Source organism: Cygnus olor, chromosome 28 (genome assembly GCF_009769625.2).
Source record: "Cygnus olor isolate bCygOlo1 chromosome 28, bCygOlo1.pri.v2, whole genome shotgun sequence".
Taxonomy (NCBI): domain Eukaryota; kingdom Metazoa; phylum Chordata; class Aves; order Anseriformes; family Anatidae; genus Cygnus; species Cygnus olor.
This window is the reverse complement of record NC_049196.1, coordinates 2,750,604-2,777,481: the sequence shown is the minus strand read 5'-3', so window position 1 is coordinate 2,777,481 and position 26,878 is coordinate 2,750,604. Positions and strand designations below refer to the sequence as shown.

General features: G+C 65.1%; 1 protein-coding gene across 1 annotated transcript; it reads left to right on the top strand.

Moving 5' to 3' along the window:
* Positions 1 to 662: 662 nt before the first annotated feature.
* On the top strand, positions 663 to 25,614 carry KCNN3 (potassium calcium-activated channel subfamily N member 3). The gene is given in 9 exon segments (XM_040538603.1): positions 663 to 1,174; positions 1,176 to 1,460; positions 5,807 to 5,902; positions 10,717 to 11,135; positions 15,486 to 15,627; positions 17,712 to 17,822; positions 19,709 to 19,836; positions 20,042 to 20,111; positions 21,427 to 25,614. Coding segments are annotated over 9 exon segments (2,004 nt in total). The 5' UTR covers positions 663 to 718; the 3' UTR covers positions 21,724 to 25,614.
* The last annotated feature ends 1,264 nt before the right edge of the window (positions 25,615 to 26,878 follow it).

Here is a 26,878-nt window from a genome sequence, read left to right as displayed (position 1 = left end):
CGGCCGGCAGCGAGCGGTGACAGCCGCGGGCAGCGCCCCGGGGCCGCGGGGAGCCCCCGCTCCCGCCGCTCCTCGGCCCCGACGTGAGCCGCGGGCCGGCCCCGGGCGCAGCGGAGCGGAGCGGCGCTGCCCGGCTCGGTGCCGCCCAGCCCGGCTCGGGGGCTCCGCGCCCGCCCGTCGGTGGGCGCGGGGCTACCGGCGGCGGGGAGCGGCCCGGGGCTCTCCGCGGGACGGGCGGGGCCGGGGGCGGGGGCGGGGGCGCCCCGCGCTCGCTCGCCCCGCCGCCGTCGGGGCTCCCGCCGCTGCCGGTACCGGCGCCGGTGCGCCCCGGCGGACTACAAGTCCCGTGCGCCCCGCACAGGCGCAGGGGCCGGGGGCGCGGGAGCGGGGCGGGGAATGATGTCAGCCTGCGGGGAGCCCCGGCGCGGCCAATGGCGGGGCCGTGCTGGCGGCGGGGCCGGGCCAGCGGCGGCGGCGGGGGCGGCGGCGGCGGCGAGCGCGCAGCGCCGGAGGGACGCGGCTCCCATTCATGAGCAGCCGCGCGCCCGCCGCCCCGGGGCCGCCGCCGCCGGGGCCGGGGCCGGTGCCGGGGCCGGGCGCGGCGGCGAGGAGCGGAGCGGGGCGCGGCCGGGCCGGCCCGGGGCCGGTGCCGGCGCCCGGCGGAGCGGCCGCGGCGGGGCAGGTGCGCGGCGGGCGGTGAGGCGGCGGCGCCGCCGCCATGGACACGTCGGGGCACTTCCACGACTCGGGCGTGGGGGACCTGGAGGAGGACCCCCGGTGCCCTTGCCCGTCGTCGGGGGACGAGCGCCCGCCGCCCGCCGCGCTGCCGCCGCTCCAGCACAGCCTGTTGCACTCCTCGCCCGGGTCGCTGCGGGCCCCTCCTCCCGCCGCCCCCGCCGCCCTCCACCCTTCCTCCCGCCACGGCAGCCAGCTCAACCTCAGCGACCACTTGGCCGGTCACTCGCCGGGCTCGGCGGCGGGCGGCGGCGGCAAGCACCGGCAGCCCAGCCCGCTGGTGCACCGGCGGGACAGCAACCCGTTCACCGAGATCGCCATGAGCTCCTGCAAGTACAGCGGGGGGGTGATGAAGCCCCTCAGCCGGCTCAGCGCCTCCCGCAGGAACCTCATCGAGGCGGAGCCCGAGGCGCAGCCGCTGCAGCTCTTCGGGGCCGGCGGGCCCCCCCGAAATCGTCGTCTCGCGCGAGGACAACCACGCGCCCGCCACGCGGCCCCCCGCCCGCCGAGGCCCCCGCGCCGACCGCCCGCCCGCCCGCCCGGCCCCCGCCGCCTTCGCCAAGGGACCCAAGCGCAAGGCGCAGAACATCGGCTACCGCCTGGGCCACCGGCGCGCGCTCTTCGAGAAGCGCAAGCGCCTCAGCGACTACGCGCTCATCTTCGGCATGTTCGGCATCGTCGTCATGGTCATCGAGACCGAGCTCTCCTGGGGGCTCTACTCCAAGGTGCGGGCGGCCGCGGGGAGGTTGGGGGCCGCTGGGGTGGCCGTTGGGGGTGTTTGGGGCCGGACGGGGCCGCGCGGGTTTGTTGGGGTCCCGGGGGCTTCGCGGTGGCCGTCGGCGTTGGACGGGGCGGGCGCCGATGGGGCTGCGTGCGGCGGGTGCTTTGGTTGGGGTGGGCGCCGCGTCCTGGCGGAGCTGCCCCGTGCCCCCGGTGGGTGTCAACGGAGGGGACGGGGACTGCCCCATCCAGCACCGCGGGGCCTCCCGGCCGCAGAGGGCAGGGGGCTGCCGGGCCCCCCGCCTGGCCGGCCCTCGTGAGCAGGAGTCCTGCTGGTGCTGGGTGCACCTTGGCTCATCCCCACCTGCGGCTCCTGCCTGGAGGCCCCATAGAAGCCCCTGACTGCCCTTCGGGGAGCGAGGGGATCTGTCTGCATCCCTGCTGGCCCCGTGGTGGTGGTTGAGGGCTGGGGACTCCGGGGCTGGCTGGTGCAGGGGGCCTGGGGGGGCCCAGCCTGGCCCCGCAGCCTCTCTGCTGCCACCGCAGCCGGCGGGAGCTGCCAGCAGCCTGCCTGTGCCCTGCCAGCATCGGCCTCGTGTCGCCGCCGGCCCACCCGGTGGGCACGGCCTCCTGGGGGTGGCCCTGAAGTCAGGGGGCACTGGGGAGCCTGGGGGTCGGCAGGGGCGGATTCACCCTTACGAGCTCCCAGGGTGGGTGCTGTGGCTGGGGTGGGGTCAGAGGGGGTGCTGGGCATCCCCCGGGGTGCTGGGCAGGGGTGGGTGGGGGCAGCTGTGGCTGGGGGTCCTCGTCCTCTTCCAGCGATGCGGGCGCCCCGTGTGTGGTCTCCTCGAGGAGCCGTGCCCTCCGCGGTGCGGCGAAGCCCTCCATCCTCCTCCACACCCCTTTCTTCTGTATTTTATTTTTTTTATTGCAGGACGGTGTCTTTTATTTATAATTCTCCCCCCACACACCCCTTTCAGCTCCTGCTCCCTGGCTGTGCTCGTTGGCAGCGATATGAATAACTCTTTGTATAGACATCTGTCATGTTATTTATACCTATCCAGAGAGGGGAAGGGAATAGGCACCCGCGCTGGCAGGGCGTGCGTGGCACCCATGGGCGTCAGTGGGACAGCGCTGCGGGGGGGCTGGGGGGGGGCTTGGAGGACCCCGGAGGGTCCCCGTGCCGCGGGGCAGGGTGCCACGTGCGTGGGGACGGTGCGGAGGGGAAGGAGCCGTGTGGGAAGGGGCTGCTCGCTGCTTCCTGCGATTATCTGGCAATCGCGGCGGGGAGGGCTCGTGCGGGTGGAGGGGGCGATGGAGCTGAGAGCAGGTGGAGGCAGGGACGTGCCCGGGGGTCCCGTGGGCGCGGGGGACCCTGCAGTGTCCCCATGGAAACGGGTCGGGATGCGGGTGCACCCCCCAGAGGTGCCTCCCCGAGCCCCAGCTGCCCGCAGCTGCCGCTGGGGCTGAGCCGAGCTGCGGGGAGCCCCGGCTCCTTCTGCTCCGGTCGAGGCACGGGGATGTCTCAGCGCCGAGCCCCGCATCCCTCGCTCCCCGTGCCGAGGGAGGACGATGCTCTCGTCCACCGCCAGAGCCTCTTCCAGGCGTTTTCCACTCTGCCCTGCAGCAGGAGCGGGGCTAAGCCTCCCCCTCCCCGGGGTGCCCACTACCTGTTGAGCCACAGACGCCCGTGTGCGTGGTGCTGGGGGGTGGGGGGGGGAGGAGAGAAAAGAGGGGGTGACCGGCCGCCCTCGCCGCACAGCACGGTTGCCAGCAGCGCTGCCGCGGCGCTCAGCAGCCCCAGCACGCCGAGCGGCTGTGTCAGCCGGGGAAGACCCCGTGAGTCAGCGCTGCCTCCGTGCAGCCGCCCCGACCCCTGCTCCGGCGGCTGCCGCCCGCCCGCGGTGCTCGTGCCGAGGGCTCGGGGGCACGGGCAGGGAGCTGCTGCCGGCTGGAGAAGGGTTTGGGGCTCAATGGGCCCCCGCAATCCCCTCCCCTCCTGCTGAGCGCACCCTGGGGTGCAGAGGGGGCTCCCCGGTGCCTCGCACGGAGCCGTGGGCGACTGTCTATAAATACCCCCCGGCAGCCCCCAGCCCCCTCCATTAGGAAACCGGAGCTCGCTGGCAGGGATGCAGCCGTGACCGAAGGAGCGCCCAGTGCCGGGGCCGGCAGCTGTCGCGTGGATGGGGATTTCGGTGCTGCCGGCCCTGGCCCGCATCCAGCTCTGCCCCCGCGGCCGGCAGCAGAGATGCCGCACGCTCCTCAGGATGTCGAAGCCGGTCAGCGGGGCGAAAGGGCTGGAGCAGGGTCCGGCCTGTGGATAAACTGGGCTTGGAGATGCGGCGGCCAGGTTTTGCCTGCTTTCTGCCCATCCCTCGGGCGGGATGCGGCCTCTCCTGCCCCCGAGGCCGGCAGCGCTGCTTCCTGGCACCGCCAGCAGCCTGCACGGCACAGCCAGGGCGAAGCAGCCTGGCACTTGCATGCAGCGCAGGGAGGATGCGTGCTGGGGTCCCTCGGGGGACCGAGGCGTCGGTGCCGCTCGGACAAGGTCTCCCCGGCCCCGCGGTTTTCTTTGTCGTGAGCGTGGGAGCCGGCAGCCGCTCTTCCTGCCAGGCCCCTGCGGGACCGGCGCTGGCCGGAGGCGTTGAGAACGGCGGTGGGTGTGCGGTGACCTTTGCCAAACGGCGTTGGCCTCGTTGCTTCCCCGCCCGGCCGTGCTGGGGGGGGTTTCTGCCCCCCGCGTGCGCCCTTCCCGCTTGGTTTTGGGGTGACATTGGGTGCCAAGCCACGCCACCTGGGGGGTGGCCCTGCAGAGGTGACAGTGCACGAGGACGGTGCCCGGAGCCGGGAGAGGAGGGATGAGCGTGGACCGTGCCGAGCGAGCCGGGCGCTCGGGGGGTTCCCATCTGCTGCCCTTCCCCGTCCGTACCGGCCCCGGTGCCATGCGGCACCGCTTGCCAGGACCCCTTGGGGTGCGTGTGGGTGCGATGGCCCCGGCAGCGCGAGGTCCCCGTGGCTCAGGACAGGGCAAGGGCTGCCAGCTGCCTGGTGCAGCACCGCGCTGGCACGGGGCAATGCCAGTTCCGTGGCTTTGCATCCTCAGCCGGCGCCGCCAGGCAGCTGCCTCGCCGCGGGTGCTGGCAGGAGGAGGGTTAAGGATGTCTAGACGGCGACTGAGATTGGCCCTAAAGGATGCCAGATCCGTTGCGGGAGTGACATCTCGCTGCAATTAATCCCGGGTGTTCCCCCGAGACACCGGCTCGCTAAAAATAGCCAGCTCGCTGCCAGCTCGCCCCGTGGCGCTCGGTGGCGGTGGCAGAGCCGCTCGGGGTCCCGCCGGCCCCACGCTGCGGGGAGGGTCCCATGTGTGGATGCAGGCAGCATCACCCGGGCAGGATCGGTGCTTCGGGAGGGCCCGGCCTTGGCACGAGCCCTGCCCTGGAGGTTGCCTATTAATAGCGTTGTTTGGTCCCCGGCACTTCTCTCAACACCAGCCATTATATGCACACAATTGAGAGGCGAGTGCCAAGTTGTGAAGCTGCTCACAATGCGTGGCCGGAGCACCCTGAGCGTCCGCAGCGCTGCCAGCAGCCTCTCCTTAGGAAAACTTTCCTCTCTCCCTTCTTGAAACCCCCCCCGTCTGTTCACGGCTCGGCCTTTCCTGCTGCCCTGGTCCCGTTCCACGCCCCGGCCGCGTTGGCCACGGGGGGAGATGAGCACCAGGAGGGGGCTGCTGCTGCCTGGAGGGCCAGCACAGGCTCACAGCGACCGAAACGGGGTGTGGGGATGAGCCCTCGGGGGGGAAGGTGAATCCTGCCCTTCCCTATAGGGAGCCAGGGGAGGCTGGGAGCATTTGCTTTAGTCACCAGTGAATCAGGGGCTGGTTTAATTTACATGGAGCTAATTAGCAGGAGGATCTGATTAGACCATCCATTAGGGTGCCATAATATTGGGCTAACGCTGGATGTGGATGGATCGCTGGAGTCGCTCGTCCCAGCCGAGGGGAGGCTGGTAATTTCATTTGGTGGAAATGGATTTAGAAAAAAAAAAACAAAAACAAAAACAAAAAAAACAATCAAAATATTTTGGAGAAAGCGCTGCTCTCCAGAAGTGTCCCCATTGCACGTGGCAATGTCAGGGCTGGGGCCCCTGTGCTGAGATGCCGACGATGGGGAGGTGGGGTGGCCGAGTGCTGGGGGAGGGCGCGGGATGCCCGTGCTGGGGAAGGGGGTCAGCATCTCCCTGGGGGCGCAGAGCGGCGCTGGTGCCACCCTCGAGGCTTGTGGTGCCACGTGTCCCGCTGCCCGTCGGGGTCGCCGCCGCTGACGCTCTGCCTGCTGTTTCCTTGCAGGACTCCATGTTCTCCCTGGCCCTGAAATGCCTTATCAGCCTGTCCACCATCATCCTGCTGGGCCTCATCATCGCCTACCACACGCGGGAGGTGCAGGTAGGTCCTGGGGCCCCTGGCCCTGACAGCCAGGCTGCGGGCTTCGCGGCTGCGCCCGGCCACCAGCCCGCAGGGTTTGGGTGCCAGGACATCCTTTCCCTCCCGTTAGGCCCCTCTGGCTGTTGACCCTCATATGGGGAAGAGCACCTGCAATCTGCTCTGCAGGAGCGATGGGAATTAGCTCGTTAATACCATTAAAGCTGCCACCGCCTCTCCCTGGCTGGGTTTTGCTCCCTCACCCTGCTCCCAGGTTTGCAGGGGTGCCCTGGCCTGGGTGAGGAGGCAGCAGGGCAGGGCCCCGACTTTCTCTTTTCACTGCACGGATGATATGCCAAGGGAAGCTGTGAAATACTTTCCTAATCAAGCCTGCCCATTCTTTTCCTCTTTGCTTGCTCCAGCGTTGCTGGGAGAGGAAAGGGCTCCCAGTTTGCTCCGGCTCGGTGCTGACGTATTTTGGGGATGAGAGAAGGGATTGTTGGGTGGGAGAAGGAGCCGGTGCTGGTGTGATCCCGCCCGGATGGCAGCTTGTGAACCGTGCCCTGGGTTTGGGGACTGTTGTGGCAGAGTGGCTGGGGCGCGCGGCCAGCGCTGCTGTCCCCAGGGTGCCCTGTCCCCTGCCAGCCCCTCCAAGGCCGTGCCTGGGACTGGCTCCTGCTCCTCCTGCGGGTTCGATGTGTGCAAGCGGCCAAGGAAAGGCGCTGGAAAAGCAAACTTCCTCCCCGGGCTCCCGGCCAAGCCAGGGCTGCAGCGTCCGAGCAGCAGGGCCAGGAGCCACCAACATCCCGGTGAGCCCGGCAAGGGACCCTGCAGCCTTGGGTGCCCGTTTGGGGCCAGGTCCCCACTGTCCCGCTCGAGGCTGGCTTGCCTTGCGTGCACTGTTGGGTCTGAGCTTGTCCGGCCCTAAAAAGCAGAGCTGTGCTGCGGTGCTGGCAAAACCTCGGTGCAAAAGGGCTCTGCGCGGGCTGCTTGCGCTCCAGCCTGCGCCGGAGGGACTGCCCGCGGGTGATGGGTTGCTCAAAGCAAATATTTGAGAGAGCTGGGTTTTGCTGGAATAATATTTACCCCCAGGGCTGCTTTGTTTGTGGTCGGCAGGGCAAGCTGCACCCCCAGCTCTTTCTGGCTTCCTCTGGTTGTTGTTCTTGGTTCTGCAAACACCGCATCCACCCTGACCGGCACGCAGGGCTGTACAGCTCTCATCCTGCTCCGCCTGGAGACGGGGCTGGAATCCCCATTGTCTTCAAGTGCGTGGCCCCTCCGATGGCCCAGGTCTGCTTATTCAGGCTGTGGGTCAGGAAAGTGCTGGAGGACGTGCTAAAATCTGCAGAACCGGCAGGATCGGGGACGTAAGCCTACGGGCAGGATGCTGCGCCGGGGGCTCGCTGGCGGATGGGAGAGGCAGGCGCTGAGCACGGTGATGGGCCGTGAAACCAAAGCAACCCCAGCGCAGCTCCCAACGTGCGAAGGTTTTCCACCCCGAGGCTTTCTTCCTCCACCGAACAGCTCAGTTCCTTCCACCTTTCCCCACGGACTTGCGAAGGTCTTTGCATCCTCGTGGTTCCTCCTCTGGGCCTTCTCCAGTCCTCCCGCGTCTCCGTTGACGCACGCCGTGCAGAGCGGGACATGTTGTTTTGTGCTCCCTGTTGGCAGCGACGAGCGCTGTGAAATATTTTCCTCCGCTGTCCTGCCTGCGACCCCCTGCCCAGCGCAGCCTCCTCGGCCGCTGTCCCGCGTCGTTCCTGGAACCCTTGGGTTTTGCCGGGCTTCATCTTCTCCAGCTGGAGCCAAGGGAGCCCGTCGCCGGTGGCCGGCTCTCTGAAGCGCTCCTGCCGGGAGCGTTCCCGGTCCCTGTGCACAGAAATCGCGTTGGCCTGCACGATGAACCCTGCTGCAGCCGAGCTGCACCGCGCCGCCCGCTTCGCCCCCTTCTGCTGCGCCGGTGACTCCGGCAGGGGAGGAAATGAGATTGGTTTGACTCGATTTGCCCCTGACAAATCCATGCTGGCTGTTTAGCGCCCTATTATCTTTTAGGTACTTATAAAGGGATTGCCGATAATCTGGCCCAGGATCTCAGCAGAGATGGAAGTGGGGCTGACAGCTGTAAATCCTCAGCTTCTCCTTTCCTCCTTGCTCGGGGTGGGGGGGCTGCGTTCACCCTGCCAGCACTGCCAGCCCTCCCCACCCTATAGAAAAGATTAGGCAAGAGCCTCGGCTGCTTCCCTCGGTGCTAATTGCGTTAATCGACAAGTCCTGGGGACGTTCCCAGCTCTCCCCTTGCCGTGGTTTCTCTGGGGCTGGGGGCATTGCCTTGTCCCCATGCAGCGGTGGCAGGAGGGGCTGCCGGCTCTTCGCCCCCACGCTGCCCTCTGTCCCCCGCACCGCGTCCTGGTGTCCGTGGGCTCGGCAGCCGGCTCTGCCTGGGACGGGAAGGAGCAGGCAGAGACGTTTTCCTCGGGAGGATTTATCCCCCAGAGGAGATAAAGAGCAGCCGCCCAGCATCCTGGGTCCTTTTCCTGTTGCATCCGACTGTAATGAAGTGCGCGGTGATGGATGGGCGCATCCCTGCTCCCGCGGGGCAGCAGCTCCGGCGGCCGAGCTGGCTCTGCGGCAGGGGAGGTGGCTGTCACCACCAGCTGTCACCCGGCCGGCTGAGACAGTGGCAGGTCCCCGCGCTGTCCCCGTGCCCATCGCCCCTCCAGCCAGGGCTGCAGGTGAACGAGATCCTTCCCTGCGGTTCCTCTTCCCCCGCCCCCAGCAGCCTCTCAGCTCTCTGCCTCCTGCTGCGAGGCCACGATCTGCTGCTAATTGCGCGTGTCACTCGCTCCTCGTTACAGCTGAGCGCGTGCAGGAAGCTGGCACAGCCCAGCCTCCCTCCTCCCTGCATGGGTTGCTCCCGGCCCTTTGCACCTGCGTGGTGGGGGCTGCCCCGCTCCCATGGGTGCTGAGGGGCTGGGTGCTGAGGGAGGCGATGGGCTTGGCACAATTTGGTGCTGGCGTGGCCTCGGGGACAGTGCAGCACGTGCCATCCCGTGCCAGTGCGGTGTTTCCTGCTGCTGCACGTGATGGGGGACAGCGCTCAGCTGGCCTCCAGGCTGCCAGCTCAGGCAGGAGGTTTTGGGGGGGCTGCCTTGGGGATGCCCAGAGCCGTGGTTTGTGCGTCCAGTCCCCACCTGTACACCCAAGGGTGCCGGAGCGCTGCCCTGTGAGCCCCATGGGTGTGCACGGAGGTGGGAGCCGCAGCCCCAGCACACCCCGTGCCGGGATCCCTGGGTGAGCTGTGGGAGCAGAGACCCCCGGGGGGGTCACGGTGCGAGCACCCTGCTGGGAGCCTCTCCTTCCACCGTGCGGCTTCCCGGCGCCTTTCCTTGCGCTTTCCCGCACGCTTTGCTCGCCTGCAGCCGCGGTGGTGAACGCACTTGCTCCTTCCCCTGCCGGTGCCGGGGATGCCGGGGTGCCGCCGGACTTTGCCTGGGGTTTCCATGGAAACGCGCCGCAGCAATGCGCTGTGAGCTGCAGAGGGGCTGCAGAAGGGGAAATCTGCCCCGAGCACCCCCCCTTGCCCGTGCCCTTCACCCGGTGCAATTCCCCACACGCAGCCAAAAGGCTCTCTGGCTTTTTCCTCTTGCTAATTTGTTTATTTTTAACACCCTTTTCCAGGAAGGAATGGGCTGTCAGCTTGCTAAATGCCTGAGGATCTCCCTTGACAGCTTGGAGCACTTTTTTATAAACAATTTCTCAAAGCAGCTAAAAGGAGTGGAGCTTTCCAAACAGAAAGGGAGGTGGCCGGGGACAGGCGCTCCGTGAGTCAGTCCCGGCGGCTCTCGCCGTCCCTGGGGACAGCCCCATGTGCCGCGCCGTGCCGGCCCCGCAGCTCGCGGCAGGTGCCAGGGCTGGGGGTGCCGATGGAGCGTTGTGCCAGGGATCCCACCCCCCCCGGATGCTCCCAGCCCCCAGGACGAGCCGGGGTCACCCTGCTCTTTGCAGGGTCGAGGAGGTGCTGGTGAGGGTAGTGTGCTGCCGCGTCCCCTTGGGGTCCGTTTCCAGCGGTGTCTTTGCCAAGCGCTGCTCACGGGGAGTCCCCGAGCTGGTCCCTGCAGTTGGAGGGGACGTTGGTGGCACCGATGTGGCCCAGCTTGTGCGAAACAGAGCCGTGGAGGCACACGAACACATGGATCGAGGCCGCGTCTCCCACGGGCCGTGTGGGTGATGCTGGGCAGCGCACGGCTCCCGGCCAGGCGAGGAGCCCCTGCTCCCATCCTGCCGGGTGCTGGGGCTCCTGCAGAGCGCCCGGCTCCTGCTGCAGCGGTTGGCGAGGAGCGGTGCCGCGCTGCTTTGCCCAGGATGAACCTGCAGTTGCTATGACGACCCGGTCCCATCCATTGCCACGCTTCCTCCTGAAAAGTTGCCCGCATCGGCGTCGCCAGCTCCTGGCCCTCCGCCTGCGGCTGGGAGCGGAGCAGGGCTGCGGTGGCACCTGGGTGACGCCACTTCTGGTGCGAGCAAAAGGAGCGGGGTGGCTTGCGCCAGTGGCACCGTGGCTCGCCCATCTCTGCCGCTGCAGCGGGGATGTCTCTGGGCACCCTAAAGCTTTCTGGGGCATTCCCAGCGCCACAGCCGTGCCCTGAAGGTGCAGGCAGAGCAGCTGGAGGGTTCGGGGAAGGTTTGTTCCCACTGCTTCCGTCCCTGGTCCCGCAGGGCAGTTCCCTTTATCCATCTCTGTGGGGCTCTGGGGTTGGTCCCCTCCAAGCTGCGGGGCTGTGCTGCGGGGCAGGGGTGGCCGGGCCCCCCAGTAACCCTGTGGTTTTGCCTCCCGGTAGCTCTTTGTGATCGACAACGGAGCCGACGACTGGCGGATAGCGATGACGTACGAGCGCATCCTCTACATCAGCCTGGAGATGCTGGTTTGTGCCATACACCCCATCCCCGGGGAGTACAAATTTTTCTGGACAGCCCGCCTGGCTTTCTCCTACACGCCTTCTCGGGCAGAGGCGGACGTGGACATCATCCTGTCCATCCCCATGTTCCTGCGCCTCTACCTGATCGCCCGGGTGATGCTGCTGCACAGCAAGCTCTTCACCGACGCCTCGTCGCGCAGCATCGGGGCGCTCAACAAGATCAACTTCAACACGCGCTTCGTCATGAAGACCCTCATGACCATCTGCCCCGGGACGGTGCTGCTGGTCTTCAGCATTTCCCTCTGGATCATCGCCGCGTGGACGGTCCGGGTGTGCGAGAGGTGAGAGGGGCGGGGGCTGCGGCTGGGATTTGGGGCGTGGGGCTTTGGGGTTCCTGGAGCAGGCAGGGAGAGTCCCCAGCAGGTGCCCTGGGGATGGCGGGGGGAGGACGTGGGGGCCCCGCTGGGTGCGGGGAGGCTGCCGAGCGGCGGCGCCTGGCTCTGGCGTCGCTGCGAGCCGAGTGCCATGACAACACCGCGGCTGCAAACCCACTGCCGGATGGCATCACGCCGGCATCGCCGCGCTCGGCGCAGGGGTTGCTGTGGAGACCGGTCCCGGCGGGTACCACGGCGCCTCCGGTGCTGGGATGCACCAGCACCCCTCGGGGCCCCCTGTGGGTGCCAGGGGGCTGCGGAGGAGGCACCCCAGCCCCTGCTAGGGCTTCTCTGGGAGCTGTTCGACCCCGACTGCCTGCTGCGCATCCCGGGGCAGGGGGAGGGAGAGGCCCCCCCGGTCATGTGCGGGGCTGTCCCCGTCCCCAGGGGGCTGTGCTGGGTGCTGAGCCGCGATCAAAGCAGGGCTAATGGCTCAGGACAGCTCTCAAGCCCTGGCTCCCAGCCTTGCCCTCGCTCAGCAGACACTTGTGCTGGCTCTGAAGTGCGGCACTGGCAGTGGGTAGGCCCGTGGGGCTCCCAGGGGGTGCAGGGATTAGGATACGGCCCTGCCTGCCAGCCGGCTCCGCTCCCAGGTGTTCTTCCACTGCTCCTCCACTGCCCCGGGGAGCGGGGCCGGGGCAGCCCCAGCCCTGGTGGCTTGTCCAAGGAGGTGGCCGAGGGCGTGCTGGGAAGCCCCGCTGGGATCGAGGGATGCTGCTGGGGAGCCGGGGCTCCCTCCCAGCACCTGTGGTTTTATTCCCGTGGTGACAGCCACCTCTGCCGGGCCCGTTCCCGTTCCCCCAGCAGCACCGGGACTCGGTGCCACTGGCACCGGGCCCTTGCTTCTCTCCCCCTGGCCGGGGTGGAGGGAGCCAGGGCGCGTGGGCTTGTCTGCAGGAAACCGCTCAACAAGACAAACGCGTGTTATTATTTGCTTTAAGTGAATTAGCCAAATCGCATTAAATCCCTTTAAGTTGTTGCGGCGGTTTGGTGCTGGGCTCAGAAACGCAGGGGTTCGTCACCGCAGCCAGCCCTGAGCCCCCGGCCCCGCTTGGGGGATGCTGCAGCGGGTCCTGCTCAGGGCTGGCAGCACCCGGGGTGGCCAGCTCACTTTTGGGTGCTTGCAAGGCAGGAGAAAGGAAGACCCTCCTCCTCCTCCTCCTCCTCCTCCTCCTCCTCCTCCTCCTCCTCCTCCCTTGCAGAAGTCACCTCCTGATCCCCCCTGGGTCTCCAAGCTGCACGGAACTGCGTTAGGGCAGCTTTAAGTACCGTGGACGTGGACTGGAGCTGCACGCTTGGATTTTACGACCTTTTGCAGGCTGCGTTTATGTTCCTGTTTCTCTTAATGATGCTATTAGAATGTGCTGGAGAGTTGTGTGCTCCTTAATTGTGTTTGGGAGGTTTTTATTTGTACCTCCGAAATGGGGAGCGGGCGGGCGGGCTCCCAGGGGACACTCAGGGGATGGATTTCTGCACCTGGGGGGCTTAAGCTGAAAAACCCGTTGTAAATAAATAGCCATTAGCAAGGAAAAATAGAAATGATGCAGAAGAGCCGCTGCAGATTGCCAGCACAAGAGCTGCCGTGAACTGCCACCACCTCCTTGTGCCTACAGAGCGGCAGACGCGAGCCCCCCTGGCCGGGCTGGAGCTGTGCTGACCCCAGGGACACGCTGTCCCTGGGGCACGCAGAGACCTGGGGGGTCCAGGATCCCGGCGACAGGCACTGACCCCAAGGGATGCGCCGTCCCCGCAGCGCGCAGGGGTCCTGGGTGCTGGCACAGCCCCTGCAAGGGCCACCAGGTGTGGCAGCGGGACACTCGTGTCCACCCAAAGCAGTGTGCGCACTGGGGAGAGGACGTGTCCCTGTGCCCCCCCATCCGGCTGCTGCACCAGCACTGGAACCAGTTTGCTGTGGTTTGCACGGCAGCTCCCGCCCAGCACCCACCCAGGGACGAGGCGCGATCCCCACCGCCGGGGTGGCGTCGCCGTGCCGCGTCCCCCCACCTCGCCCTTGCGTCCCCCCGGGGCCGCAGCATCGCTGCGGGCGCCCTCCCCACCCTGCGTGCCGGGGGGGTCGCATCTCCCTGGAGGCAGCGAGTCGCTAAGCAACCCTCGCCCGGCCGCCGCGCTGCCTGCGGTGCTGCCTGCGGCCGCACACATGCACCCGCACGTGCCCCCCGCCCGCTCCCCCTTGTATTTCGGGGTGTTCCGCATGTGCGCGGCCTCTCGGCACAGCCCGGCCACCCCCAAACCCGCGGCACGGCCGAGCACGTGATCCCAGTGCCGCGATGCTCGGCGTGGAGCTGGGCTGAGCGCTGGGGCGATGCTCGGGGCAGCCGTGCTGCGCTTCGCTCTCCGCGGGGAGCGCAGACGAGGGGGTGCTGGAAATCAGCTCTCGGGTCTAAACAATTGCATCAGCCCTTGGCACGAGCGGCCGGCCCCTCTTCCTGCTCGCGCAATGCCAGCTGCTCCTGTTTATGAGCTCCGAGTGCTTCTTGGAAGAGAAGCCGTCGGTCCGGCTGGAGCCTCCAGAGCCCCCTTCCCCCCGTCAGCCCCCGGCACGTTGTTCCCATCAGCTGGGGTCGTCACCACGGCCTGAGAGCTCACATCCTGCCGCGGGAACCGGGGCTCAGCCTTTATCGGGGAAACGCAAACGCCAGCAGGGGGGAAACGCGTGCCGAGGCGGGGGAAAGCCCGTTGGCTGCATCAACCTGGGGGTGTCCGCTCAGCACGGCACGGCCAGCTCCTCCGTGCCACTTGGGTCACCCCTCGGCACGCTGCATCGGGGGCCGGGGGGGGCTGGGTGTCTGCTGGCAGCCCCACGATGTCCTGGGGGCCAGAGCTGAGGCTGCGCTGTGGGATGCGTTGGGTGGGCTCGGCACAGGGAGCTGCTGAAGCTGGTTTTTGGGGAGCCCTCACAGGGTCCCGGGGCAGCCGTGCTCTCCAGCCCCTCTCTGCCCAGGCTGGAGCCTCGCCTTGTCGTGGCTGAAGACGTTTCCTCCTGCTCTGCTATTTCATTAGGGTCTCCAGTTACTGGGGGGGGGAGGAAGAAAAATGTAGGAAGAGGAGAAAACCCAACTGTTGGGCGAGTTATGAGCTGCGAAGCTTGGATGAATTGATTTGCAGGGAATTGCCAAAAGCTCCATCTGTTTTTCCTCTAATGATTTCGTGAGGAGGCTGGGAGAAACCTGCTGCGGGGAAGGGACGCGGGCAGGCAGGGCTCGGCGCCGGGCGGCGGAGAGCCCGGCGTGGGGGCCGGTGCCCACCCTGGGTGGGACTGGTGGGGCTGGAGTGAGGGGGGGGCACGCACAGCTTGCAAGGAGGGGGCCTGCTCGCGTGTTAGCGGGAGGAGAGGCAGCTGGGCTGCTGCGGTTGCTGACCTCGGCAGGGCAGGAAGCAGGGCAGGAAGCAGGGCAGGACGTTGGGGCTCGGCGGGGACGTGGCCGCGGAAGGTTTGCAGCATCCCTGGAGCTGGAGATGCTCCGCGGGCGCTCGGTCCCGCGCGGCGAGCCGCCCCTGGCTGCGGCCAAGAGCGCGGTGCGTGCCTGCGGCTTGGCAGCGTCCCCGTGGCGTGTCCTGAGCTGATGGTGGGGGGGGATGCGGGAGTGGGGACGGGACGAGGAGCAGATGGGGTCAGCACTGTTGATGCTCGGGGCTGGGGGCTCATGCCTGAGTCACCACCGTGACCACTTCAACAAAGCACCCTGAGCACGGTGCCCCTACATCCGTCCACTTGCACAGCAGCTCTGGCCAGAAAAAGAGTCCTTGGGGGTCCAGATGTGCTGGGAGGCTCTGCCCCGTGCCCTCCAACCACGAGGTTTGCAGGTCCGGACCCTTGTGGGTTAGAGCAGGGGCCCCACATCTGTTTCTCCCATCAGACAGCTCCTGCCGCCGCGCCACGTGGCACCGGGGACGGAGCCGGAGGGCCTGGGACGTGGTGACAGGTCTGACCGAAAGCAGAAGCCCTTGCTGTTGAGTTTTTGCTCTGATTTTGTGCATGTGGATTTTTTTTTCTTTGCCGGAAATTGTGCAATCGCTGTTGCTATGGGGCATCCTGCCGTGCTATTAATCTTTATTCCCTGTTTCACACGATGCTCTCCTGCCTGGGGAGCCGTCGCACCCAGGTGCACCCACTGCAGCACGCGAGCACCCGCTGCTGCGCTGTGCCGGCGTTTCAGGTGGCAAGCCACCTCCCGTGGCACCCAGGTCATGTCCCCGTCCCCTGCTGTGACACTGACACCCGCGTCTCCTTGACAGGTACCACGACCAGCAGGACGTAACCAGCAACTTCCTGGGGGCCATGTGGCTCATCTCCATCACCTTCCTCTCCATCGGGTACGGTGACATGGTCCCGCACACCTACTGCGGGAAGGGGGTCTGCCTCCTCACCGGCATCATGGTAAGAGCCGCGCCGAGCCGGCCGCCCGGCCCCTGGGCTCTGCTCGTCCCCTGCCTTAAGGCTGGGGCAGTGGGGCACTGAGGCAGTGGGGCTTTTATGGGGACCGGCTTCTCGGCAGGCTTGTCCGAGCCGTAACGGCTTCAGCTCTGAGGTCTCGCAGCCTGAAAGCTGCTGGAGCTGTAATTGCAATTGCTGTAAGTGCAGTAATTGGCAGGGCGTGCTGGTTTGGGTAATGAGGGGGTGGCACAGGCTGGGTGCCTGGTGGGTGCTGTGGCGTGCTGGGCTGTGCCCGAATCCCTTGGGGACACAGCGTGGGACACCGGCCCCTGAACTGGAGCACGTTGGGACTGCAAACCTGTGAGCTGGCTTTCCCTTTGCTCGTCCTTGCGGGTGAATTTGGGGTGAATTTGGACCCTTGCGCTGTGAGGGAGCAGGGAGCCAGGCCGTAGCAAAGCCTGGGGGGGGGGGCGGGGGGGCAGCAGCTGCAGATGGGGACACAGAGAGGCCCCCGAGCATCCCTTGGCCGCCCTGCTTGCGCAGCCTGGCTTCCATCGCGCCGAGTGATCCCAAATGCTGCCGGCGTCCCGTGGGGAGCGGGGGCCAGCTGGGAGCGCTCCCCGCCCACGGCACCGCTGCTTCGCTTGCTCGTGGCCAGAAGGTCGCTGTCCTTTGGGGCCCTGAGCGTACCTGCTCCAAGATGCTCGTGAGACGTCCCAGCTTGTGCGGCTTTCCAGCTGGGGACAGCTCAGGAGCCAGCGCCAGGGGCCCCAGCGAGGCACGGCTCCTGCGCAGATCAGCACCCCAATTCGGTCCCCGCCTTGGGTGCCCGGCTTTGGGGATGGAGCTGCCCCCGTCCCGCCTGGCGCGCGGGCGACCAGCACCAGCATCGCTTGGCTCGGCTGCCGTCGTGCCCCAGGAGAGCTCTTGGCTAAGGCGGCTCTGCTGGAGGGTATTAATTTGATATTATCTGCAAGTATTTCATCTGTCTCATGTAAGGTTGGGCGCCAGGGAGGCTGATGCTGTTGATAGGAGCCAACCGAGGGAGAAAACTCAGGGAGGGCTGGACGTGGCGTTTCCACCAGCACGGTGGAACGCTGGCCAGTAAAGCCCCTCTCCACCCAGGAACTAGGGTGGGCACCCCCAGGCTGGGGACCCCCTCAGGGCTGGGGACCCCCCCGGTGCCCCCTTGCAAAGCCCTGGGGGCCAGGAGCACGCTGGGGCTCCCCGAGCAGCAGCACCGGGGCCGCTGGCAAAGGGAGAAGTGGTGAAAGCCGAGAGCGCTCGCTGGGACCTGCCGGGATGCTAAAGGATTCAGCTCAGCCCATGATGTTAATTAATGACTCTTTAATAAATTAAGGATCGTTTGCCAGGGTCGTGGGCCTCTGCCAGAGCACCGGGGAGGGGGGAGTGGCTCATCTGGTGCGGGCAGAGCCAGGCGGCGCGCGGAGCCCTGCGGGGAGCAGAGGGTCCCCTGCCTTGGCACCTTGGGTTTCTGCCGACAAAGGCACTCTGGAGGTGACGGCTGTGGAGCGGCGCGGATCCGCCGCTAATCGCTGGGATAAAGCGAGCTCCAGCTGTCGCCATCTGCGGCCGTTCAGGGGGTCCCGCTCCATCCCGTGGCACTGCAGGGGGCTGGGACCCCATCCCCGCTCTCCTCCGGGGTGCTCGGTGCCTTCCCCGCTGCCCAGTGACCCCGGTGACACCCCTACACGGGGCGAGCATCACGGTGCTGGGACAGATCCTGGCCCGTGGCTGGCAGCGATGAGCAGGATCAGCTCGGCCGTTCCTCGTGTCCCCAGGGCGCTGGGGAGGCGAGGGCTCACCACTGACCTTGTAAATCAGCCCCGTTAATTACTGGGTGCGTTGGCAGCCGCTCAAGGATGCAGTGGGAAGCTGGGTCCTCTGATAAACCCCGGTTAACCTGTTGGGATCATTGGTTTTGTGGGTAGGGGGCATGTGGTGCTTCAGTTAATTAGGGGTTTGCAATCCTGTGGGAAAGCACAAGGGTGAGAGCAACTGCAGGGCTGAATCCACTCCCCAGCCAACGTCCCTGTGTCCCCCCCGTCCTTGCTGTCCCCGTGCAGGGCGCCGGCTGCACAGCCCTGGTGGTGGCCGTGGTGGCCAGGAAGCTGGAGCTCACCAAAGCAGAGAAGCACGTCCACAACTTCATGATGGACACGCAGCTGACCAAGCGGGTAAGGTGCCGGGGATGGCTCGGGGTGGGGGCAGCGGGAAGCAGGGGTGTTCCGGGGTGTTTTCTTCTCCGCTCTGATGGGAAACTGCAGCCTGCAGCATCCCCGAGGGTCAGTCCCATGGGTAGCAGGGCGGGAGCGAGGTGTTGAGTGCCTTGAATGCAGAGCAGGCTCAAGCATTACGGTAAAAGCAAACGGCATCAGCCCTCTGCTCCACTCCACTCCACTTTACAGGGCTGTAGGAAATGCAACGAGCTCCACCGCGCCTTGGGGAGGAAATGCCCGAGTTTTTTTCTTTCCTTGGAGGAGACAGACTATCTCCTCTTGTGGAATATGATCTCACTTATCTCAGTGTCAGGAAGACGAGAGGATTTCAGTGATTCAGCATCTTGCCTGCTGCAGACGAGAGCTGCGCCGTGATGCTGCTGCGGTCTCGGTCCCCAAAGAGGGACCCAGAGGCCGTGGCTGCGGCAGGCCCGTGGGCACCAGCTGGGCTGCTCCTGGATTTCAGTCACCAGCAAAACACAGGGGAAGGGACAAGGGTGGCATCCGGGGCTGTGGGACACCAAGGACATGTCCCATGTGAGCAAACCATGCTGCGGCATCGCAGCTTGAAGTTTGGGCCTCTCCACAGAGCTCCCCCACCTCTCCAAGGAAGTGAAATCCCAAACCTGTTCCTGTTTGCCCTGCAAGATGCCAAGGCATCCGTGGTCGCTGCAAGTGGCACAAGGGCCCCGTGACCCGTTGGGCACCGTGTCCCCAGCAGCATGCGAGGTCTGCGGGGGGAGACCTCTGGTCTCAGCAACCCTGTCGTGGCACAGCGTTGGTGACCCAGCGGCGCTGGGTGGGCTCCTAACACCGATGTTGAGGCAGTTTTTATGTGAGATGGAGCGAGGGGCAGTGCAGCCAGGCTTGGAAGCAGAGGCGCAGCCCATCTGCCCAGCTGGTGGGGATGGGACACCCTCTGAGGGTGTGCACGATGGTGAGAACGGGAGCGCTGAGTGTCCAGCGCTGGGCAAAGCGGCTTCCCTGGGCAGGGCAAGCTGACGCTCCCCACCTCGATGCAGGCAAGCAGGTAAAGCACAGCCCGGGTGAGCTGGGGTGCTCAGAGAGCAGCAGCGATGCCCCCAGGAAGGACTGAGCATCCTTCCCCCTTCGGTCCCCGCGGCTGAGCTGTGGCCAGGGCGCTGCAGCCACAGGTGCCTGGGTGGCGTGCGTGGTCAGGCTGGGACAACACCCAGCTGGTCAGCCCCTTCCTGCGGCCGGGGATGTGGCTCTGTGGGCTGCGTGCCAGGCAGCCTGCGGCCAATTCACTCCGGAGCAAGCAGCAGGGCTGCAGCTGAGCCACAGAAGCTGTGGAAGCCGCGACCTCGCGCCAGCAGCCGGGGCGAGCACGGGGCTGATGCCTTCTGTGCATGCGTGCGTCCAGCCAAAACCAGCAGACAGATGCAGGAGAGGAGAAATACTTGGGGATTTATTTTCCTTTGAGGCATCGGTTCAGTGTAAACTTCCCACGCGGGTGAGGCGCCTGATGGCTGGAGCGCGGGGAGCGGTTTTCCCCAGGGCATCAGAGCGGGGTGGGATGGGGATGTGGACGCGGCGGGGGCCAGGACACGCTGCTCTGCCTGGAGCCCGGAGCACAGGCTGCTCCGTCCCCACCACGCGTGACCCCTTGCACACACGCAGGAGCTCGTCCAGGCGCACGGAGCCGAGCGCCACGCTCCCAGCTGGGGCGAGTCAAGCGCTGTCGCAGCAGCGCAGCAGCAGCTATTTCTGCTCACAAACGGCAGAACCCAGCGAAGCCAGAGCATTGTTTCCATGAAATAACATGTCCCACGCGCTGGACCAGATGGGGCCGGTGACCTGCGGCCGACTCCCTTCTCTTACAGATCAAGAACGCTGCAGCCAACGTCCTGCGGGAGACGTGGCTCATCTACAAGCACACCAAGCTGCTGAAAAAGATTGACCACGCAAAAGTCAGGAAGCACCAGAGGAAGTTCCTACAAGCCATTCACCAGTAAGTGGGGTGTGCGCCAGCTCCCGCAGCAATGGGGGGAAGGGGGGAGTGGGCTGCTGAGCCCTGGGGAGGGGTGGCCCTGCCTGTCCGCGGGGAACTGGGGACAGTTTCCCATTTCCCTGGAAGCAAACAGGTCTCTGGCTGCGTTTTGCAGCTGCAGTTTGGGAAAGGGGGTGCATCCGTGTTGCTCTCTCCTCCTCCCCAGGTTGCGGAGCGTGAAGATGGAGCAGAGGAAGCTGAGCGACCAGGCCAACACGCTGGTTGACCTTTCAAAGGCAAGTCCTCGCTGTAACCTTGCGGACCGGCCAGGCTGCAGGAGTGTTTCTCCTCACTCGGAGAACCTAAAGCAGACCTGGCTGACTGCAAAATGCTCCGGTTCCTGAGCTGTCAGCTGGGAATCGCTGCCAGGGGATTGCTGCCTGTGCAAGGCAGGAGGAAAGAGGACAAACACAAGCTGGGAGGCGGGCCGGGGGGGGGGGCACCCCGCTTCCAGTAAGGGTCTGTGCTCACCATCCCTTGGGAAAGCATCGCAGCCCCAGCTGGGGATGCTCAGCGGTCAGCAGCGCTGGGTTTCATCATTTTAATGTCCTTGTAGTGGAAGAGGGGGTGAGCCCAGCACCGGTCACGGTGCGGAGGGGCTGGGGCCGGATGCGCCGCAGCGGGTGCGTGGTGGCTGCCTCCCACAGCCCGAACCTCCCAACGCCTTGTCCTGGTCTGGCACGGGAAGGCTCTGGGGGCGCAGGCTGGTTTTGCTGGCAGGAAGGGATTAAAACTCAGGGATTATCCTGCGGGGTGGCGCCCCAGATCGCTGCCCATCCTTTGGGGCCCTGCCTGCATCCCGACAGCGGCTGGCTCGAAGCGGGCAGCAGCTCCCCCTTCCCGTTCTGCTAACGGGGCTGTTAGGGCAGCTCTGGGGCTCTCGTACCAGCACAGCCAAGGAGATCACCTCTGCCCTGGGGGGCTCTGGGCAGGATGCCTGGGAGCAGGCGGTGGGGCCGAGATGGCCGAGAGCAGCCCAGGAGCTGCAACGAGGGCCCAGCAGTATTAATCACTTTGGTGGGGCACACGTGGGTTGTAATGGAACGGAGCATTAGAGGCAAAGCCACAGCTGCCCCCTGCACCTCGGGTAAACAACCCTACAGACGGTCTGGGGAGGCGACGAGCTGCTCCGCTGCGGTGCCCGCCTGAAGGTGACGCACGGGGAGGCGAGCTGCCAGCCCCCGCTGATGCAGGCTGGTGTAGGGCCCCTCCTGGTCCCCCTCGCCGTCCCCTCCTGGTACCCCTCCCTGTCCCCTCGTCTGCTGCTTGCTCTTTCTCCTCTATTTCACCGCGTTGTGCTGAGCTTGCAGAGCTGCCTGATGAGAGCTGACAGTGCCGGGGCGTGCTCGCAAGGTCTCAGCAGGCGAAACCTCCGGCGCTTGCAGCCCAGGCGGCGTGCGGTGGCTCAGAAGCAGCCTCTGAAGCCCGGGGATGGTGCGGGGCTGCCTCGCAGGAGCACTGCGAGCAGGGCTCGGCCTTTCTGGTCCGGGCAGCGGTGCAGCACCCCTAGCCACCGCGCCAACCCCTCAGCTGTCTCCTCTCTCCCCGCAGATGCAGAACGTGATGTACGACCTCATCACCGAGCTCAACGACCGCAGCGAGGACCTGGAGAAGCAGATCGGCAGCCTGGAGTCCAAGCTGGAGCAGCTCAGCGCCAGCTTCAACTCCCTGCCGCTGCTCATCGCGGACATGCTGCGCCAGCAGCAGCAGCGCCTGCTCGCCGCCCTCATCGAGGCGCGGGGGGTCAGCGTGGCGGTGGGCACCCCGCAAACTCCTCTCTCCGAGAGCCCCATCGGGGTCAGCTCCACCTCCTTCCCCACCCCTTACACTAGCTCAAGCAGCTGCTAAAAACGCAGAGCGAAGCCCCTCGGCCCTCCACGGACACGGGAAGAGCTGACGCGCGGGTCCTGAGGTCTCAAGGGACTTTCTTCGGGTTTCTCGAAGCGCCGCGGGAACGTTCGGTGCGACCAGCGGTGCCGAGCGGGTGCTCGGAGCTCGCTAACGCCTTGGAATAGGAAATCTAATCCCCGTTTAGGTGCCTCTACACGTGGTGAAGGAAGGGGACGGGAGGCGAAGCCTCTGGCAAGGCCCGTGCTGCAGTGTTCGGTGGAGGACAGAAATCCACGCTCAATCTCAGGTCTTCACATTGAAAACAAAACAAACAAAAACAAAACCAAGTCGGAAGCACTGAAGCAACGGAGACACCAGAGGAAGAGTATTCCACTGTGTGGACCCCGGGGCCGGGTGCGAGGCCGGGGCCGCTCGCCCAGGGCGCGCTCCCATTCCTCCTGCTCTGCTCCCAGCCCCGGCGGGCAGGCGCCCATCCCGTGGCTTCTTGCACAGGCTCTGACCTAAGATGTCCACGCTCCATCCCATCTCCTTGCCAAGACACGAATGCACACACGCACCTCTCGCGTTCCAGGGTAGGTGACGGTGCCTGACCTGCGTGGGGGCATTTCTCCGGAGCAGCGAGAGGTTTCTGCTCGGGCAGGACAAGCAGCGGTTCTTCTTCTTGGCGCCCGGAGCTCGGGAAGCAGTGCCTAAAGCAAGCGGGGGAACGCCGCCCCATTTCGGAGGAGTCCCCACCGTCACCCACCCCGGAGCACCCCTGCGTTTCGGGAGCGCGCCGGGCACGTCCCCAAGCCTGGTGCCATTCACAGCGGCCCCAGAACTGCCGGGTGCCCAACGCCCCCAGCCGAGCCGACGGCGCCGAGGTTGGGGGCTCCCTGTAAAGCGGTGTAGTGACAAAGGCGAGTACCGAGTGGGACGCTTCATCTGTTTAAAACCAACCCACCTCCCTTGTCCCGCTTCTGCTGGGTTTGGTGGGGATCAGCAGCACCATCCAGGGCCGGCTCCGGCTTTTAGCTGGTGCTCAGCTCTCTGACGGACGCTTGGGCATCACCTGGCTACTTTGGGAAGGAACCGTTTTCTGTTCTGCTTTCACCATTTCCCCTTTTTCTTAGCTCTGCCCTGCGGTTGTTTTGGGGCTCTGCCTGGTCTTTGCACAGAGCCTTGCCTCCTGCCAGCAGGCTGCAGCTCTGGGATGGTGTTTGCTGCTTTCAATGAAAACTCAGCAGAGGATATTTATATATTTTTAAACAGATGAAGTAACCGTGTAATTACTCCGCGATATTAATTACACATCACCCGGCAGTGTCAGTAATTGTAATCAAAGTCACTGTGTTACGCCAGGTATACTTAGCCTGTAATCTTCTCCCGTGTAACTCTTTCAGTTCCATAAATAACGCCGCATTTCACGCGCACGTAGGCAGGGCCGTATCAGCCTGGTGCAGAGGGATTTCTGTGCAAAACTCCACTTACTGCTGGTGGTAGGTGTTTTACTCCCTGCGCCCTGCAATTACAGTTGCATAGAAAACAAGCGGCGGGTAGCGAGGCGCGCTCCCCCCCGCCAGCTCCAGCCATCAGCATGCAGTGGAGGAGGAGGAGGAGGAGGAAGAGGAGGAAGGCTCCTCTGCTGTGGGCTCCGGGGGAGCTGCAAAATGAGCTCCTGGTGCTGCAGAGGTGGTTGTGTTAAGGCTGTCGGTAGCATGGTAGCAAGCCGTGGTTGTTCTTGTCGCGTGTTTTGCATTCAGGGAGGAGAGGAGGTGCACGGAGATCACTGCCAGCCTTTTCTATTCCTTGGCCAGCAGCAGATACTCAGCTTCTGGGAATGCGCTGCTCTTCCCCTTTTCAAAGATCTTGTCATTAGTGTAATTGTAGGGTGGGCAGGACTGCTGGGAGAGTGTCACTGCCTCGGCAGCAGCCCAAAGTCTATTCTGAGCCTTGCTGCTGATCCCCCTGTGCCTACAGGTAACCCTCGTCCACACTTCCCCGGTCCTAAGATGGGGATAAAGAAGCTTCCGCCCGTCTTTGTAAGGAGGTTTCAAGCCTGGCAATGAAGAAAGCCTTGTAAATTCTAAGAGCGAGCCTAAAATACAGAATCTCCACTGGCCACAGGCAGCCAGCAGAGAAAAACATTTCCCCGCCTCTTCTGTGGTTTGTGTAGGAACAAACTGCCGTGTACAACATGTACACGGAGATGCAGAAATACATCGTAGGGCGTTGGATAGCTGAGGGAAGTATTGATGCCTGAGAATCGATATCACCAGTGGGAACCTCCTTACGGGCTAATCATCAAGTCTGGGAAATCAAACTGAGTAAGACGGGATGAGGAAATGCCAGCTGGCTAGGACCTGAGGCTGTGAAGGGGAGTGAAATACCAGCGGTGAAAGCTCGAGTAGTGCAACCAGTGCAGGAGAAGCTCCTCTTTGGGCAGAGCTGCTGCTTGGGCGTGCTGTCACGAGGGGCCAGGAGTGACAGGAGCCAGGCTGGGGAGGTGGCATCCCGGCTGCAGTGCTGGGTTGTGCCGGGCCATGTGCTGCTGCATGGCTTTGGGGTGCCGAAGCTCACAGCACCGCTGCAGCTCCTGGCCCTGCATCCTCCACGCTGGGCTCTGTGCCCTACGACCTGCAGATTGCAGCCCCCAGCCCTGCACCCCACACACTGCACCTCCCGTCCTCACCCCCCTGCACAACCCCAAAACCTCCCTACCCAGCACCTTGCAGCCCTGGGTCTGCACCCTGTGCTTGGCACCTTGCACCCTGCAGCACATGCACCCTTGATCCTCCATCCCGCACCCTTGATCCCCCATCCTGCACACTGTGCACCCTGCTTCCTCCATCCTGCACCCCCCGCCTTGGTTCAGCACTGCATCCCACTGTCAGTCCTGGGGCCAAGTCCCGGTGCCCACCCCGGGCACTGAGCCCACCGGGGCCAGCCCTGGGGCTCCCCCCACCTCACAGCCTCAGCCCCGCCGCTGGGACCGGAGCCGCCCTGAGGCCACGGTGAGGGCTCCTCTCCCCGGCAGGCAGAGGCGGGCACGGGGCGAGCTCTCCACGACCCCAACCCAAGCACCCCAGCACGGTCTGGTGCCTGGGGTGCGCACCTGGAGCTGTTCCCCCACTCCCTGCATCTTGGTACGAGCGCTGGCGTCACCTCAGTGCACGTGGCAGCCACCAACGCACGTGCACTGGGGCGCACGCTCATGCCCCGGAGCTTCCCTCCCCGGCAGCCGGCTGGCAGGACCACAGTGTGCAGCCTCCCCCTGCCCATGGCAGGATGCTCCCCAGTGCTGTTCACACACCTGAGAAAGTTGTTTCGGAGCCTGCAGCCATGGGCCCGGAGAGGCTGCCCCTCCAACTGCGTCCGGGCAAGCGGAGAGAAGAGCTGGGACCACCGACAGATGGGGAGGAAAAGCACAAGAACAAAACTGAAACGTAAATTTATAAACCCAAAGAGATGCTGACCTCCTCCCGCAGCCGGGAAGCCGTCGGACCCCGCACACCACCAGGACCGAAGCTGCCCGCACCCCGGTTTTGCAACGCAAGAGAAAAACCACCCCGTGCTCTCTTGCTGCTAGAGCCAGCGAGGTGATCGCGCCCCGAAGCCCCTCCAGGACCCACCCTACGACAGCCAGTCTCCTTTTCGGCACAGCCTTGGTTTTTGCTCCACGAACCTCTTGCACTGCCTGCAAGGAAACGTCCTAGAAACGCCAGAAAAATACAAAATCCTCTCTGCAAACTCACAGACTGAAGCGTTTCTGTCCAGACTTAAGGAGCTTCAACATGGGTTTGCATCTTGCCTCTGTACTGCTCGCTTCTTTTTTAATAATAGGGGAAAGCATAATAGTTTATTTTAACTATGAAATATATTGCTATATTATAAAGGTTATTGTAACTTTCAATTATGGTTTTGTATCCAACCAGTTTGTCAGCAGGCAGCGACGCCAGCCTGCTGCCAAAATGTCTGTTTCTGAGTACAGTCACTGCTCCACGTGAGGACGGAGGCCAGGGGTAGCAGAGGAGGCTCTCTGGACTCTGTCCAGAAGGACTCCACGTGCTCCTCATCCCTTCCACCCCTGGGCATTAATTCCCCTTGCCTGGAAGCTGGCCTTCAGCAGGTCTAAATTCACGCAGCCCGGCCACACTGGAGCTTTGCTTCTCCCTAGGGAAAGGTGTGTTCCCCTTTTCTCCCGGGGTCTCAGCCCCCTCAGCGGTTCCTGGAAAGCCATTTCCTCCCCCGGTCATCTTCTCTAGCGAAGGTGGGGTTCAGCTCACCGGGCACGGACTTTACGAGGGCCAAAATTCCCCGTTTGCCCCCGGGGACGGAGGCTCTCAGGGACAAAGCAGCGCAGGGTGCACCAGGCTCCCCGCTGGGCTTCCGGCACAGAGACCAAAACATTTCGGCTCAGCACCGAGTGACACGGGCAGGATCCGGATATTCTGAACTAGGGAATCACTTGTGCCTAGAAAAGCGCGAGGGGCGCAACATCCTCCTCCTCCTCCTCGGCAGAGCTGCGTGCCAGAAAGCACCGCGGGGCCCGATCCTGCCCGCTTGGGCTCCCTTGCCCCCGAGCCGGGGCAGCGCGGGGTTCCCTCGGGAGGAGGGACGCCGAGGCAGCGCGCTCTCTTTTTCCTCTCAGGTCAACACGTAGCTGTCGGGATGACGGGGTAAGGACAGCCCTGCACGGGCAACCACTGTTGCTGCAGGTAAGGCCTCGGCGCAGGGAGGGAGCCCGCTGCGCCTGCCCAGCGGGGAACGGCCCCGAGGGGATTCGGGCACCGTGCCCAGCTCGTGCCGGGTCTCGGGCAGGACAGGAGCGGGCCCTTGGGAGGGTTTTGGGCTTTGTGACCTGGCCTGCGGAGGCACTAGTGTGGTTTTGGTCCCTTCCGTCTCAGACTGTGGTGGTGTGGAGAGATGAAGGGGTGGCCCTGACTTTAGAAGAGAGACGCGGTGAGGGTGCAGGGACTTCTCAGCCTTCCGGTGCTTGATGGTACTCTGAGAGCAGCTCTTCCCTACATCCAGCCCCAGTCTGGCTGCAGCTGATCTGCATCACGTGTAGGACAAGATTCGTGGGCAAATAAGTCTTAAATTTCCTTTTGCAGCCCTGCCCCCTGTTCCTGGGCAGTCCTCCTGTGCGGAGCGTGGCCTCGCTGGTGGCCAC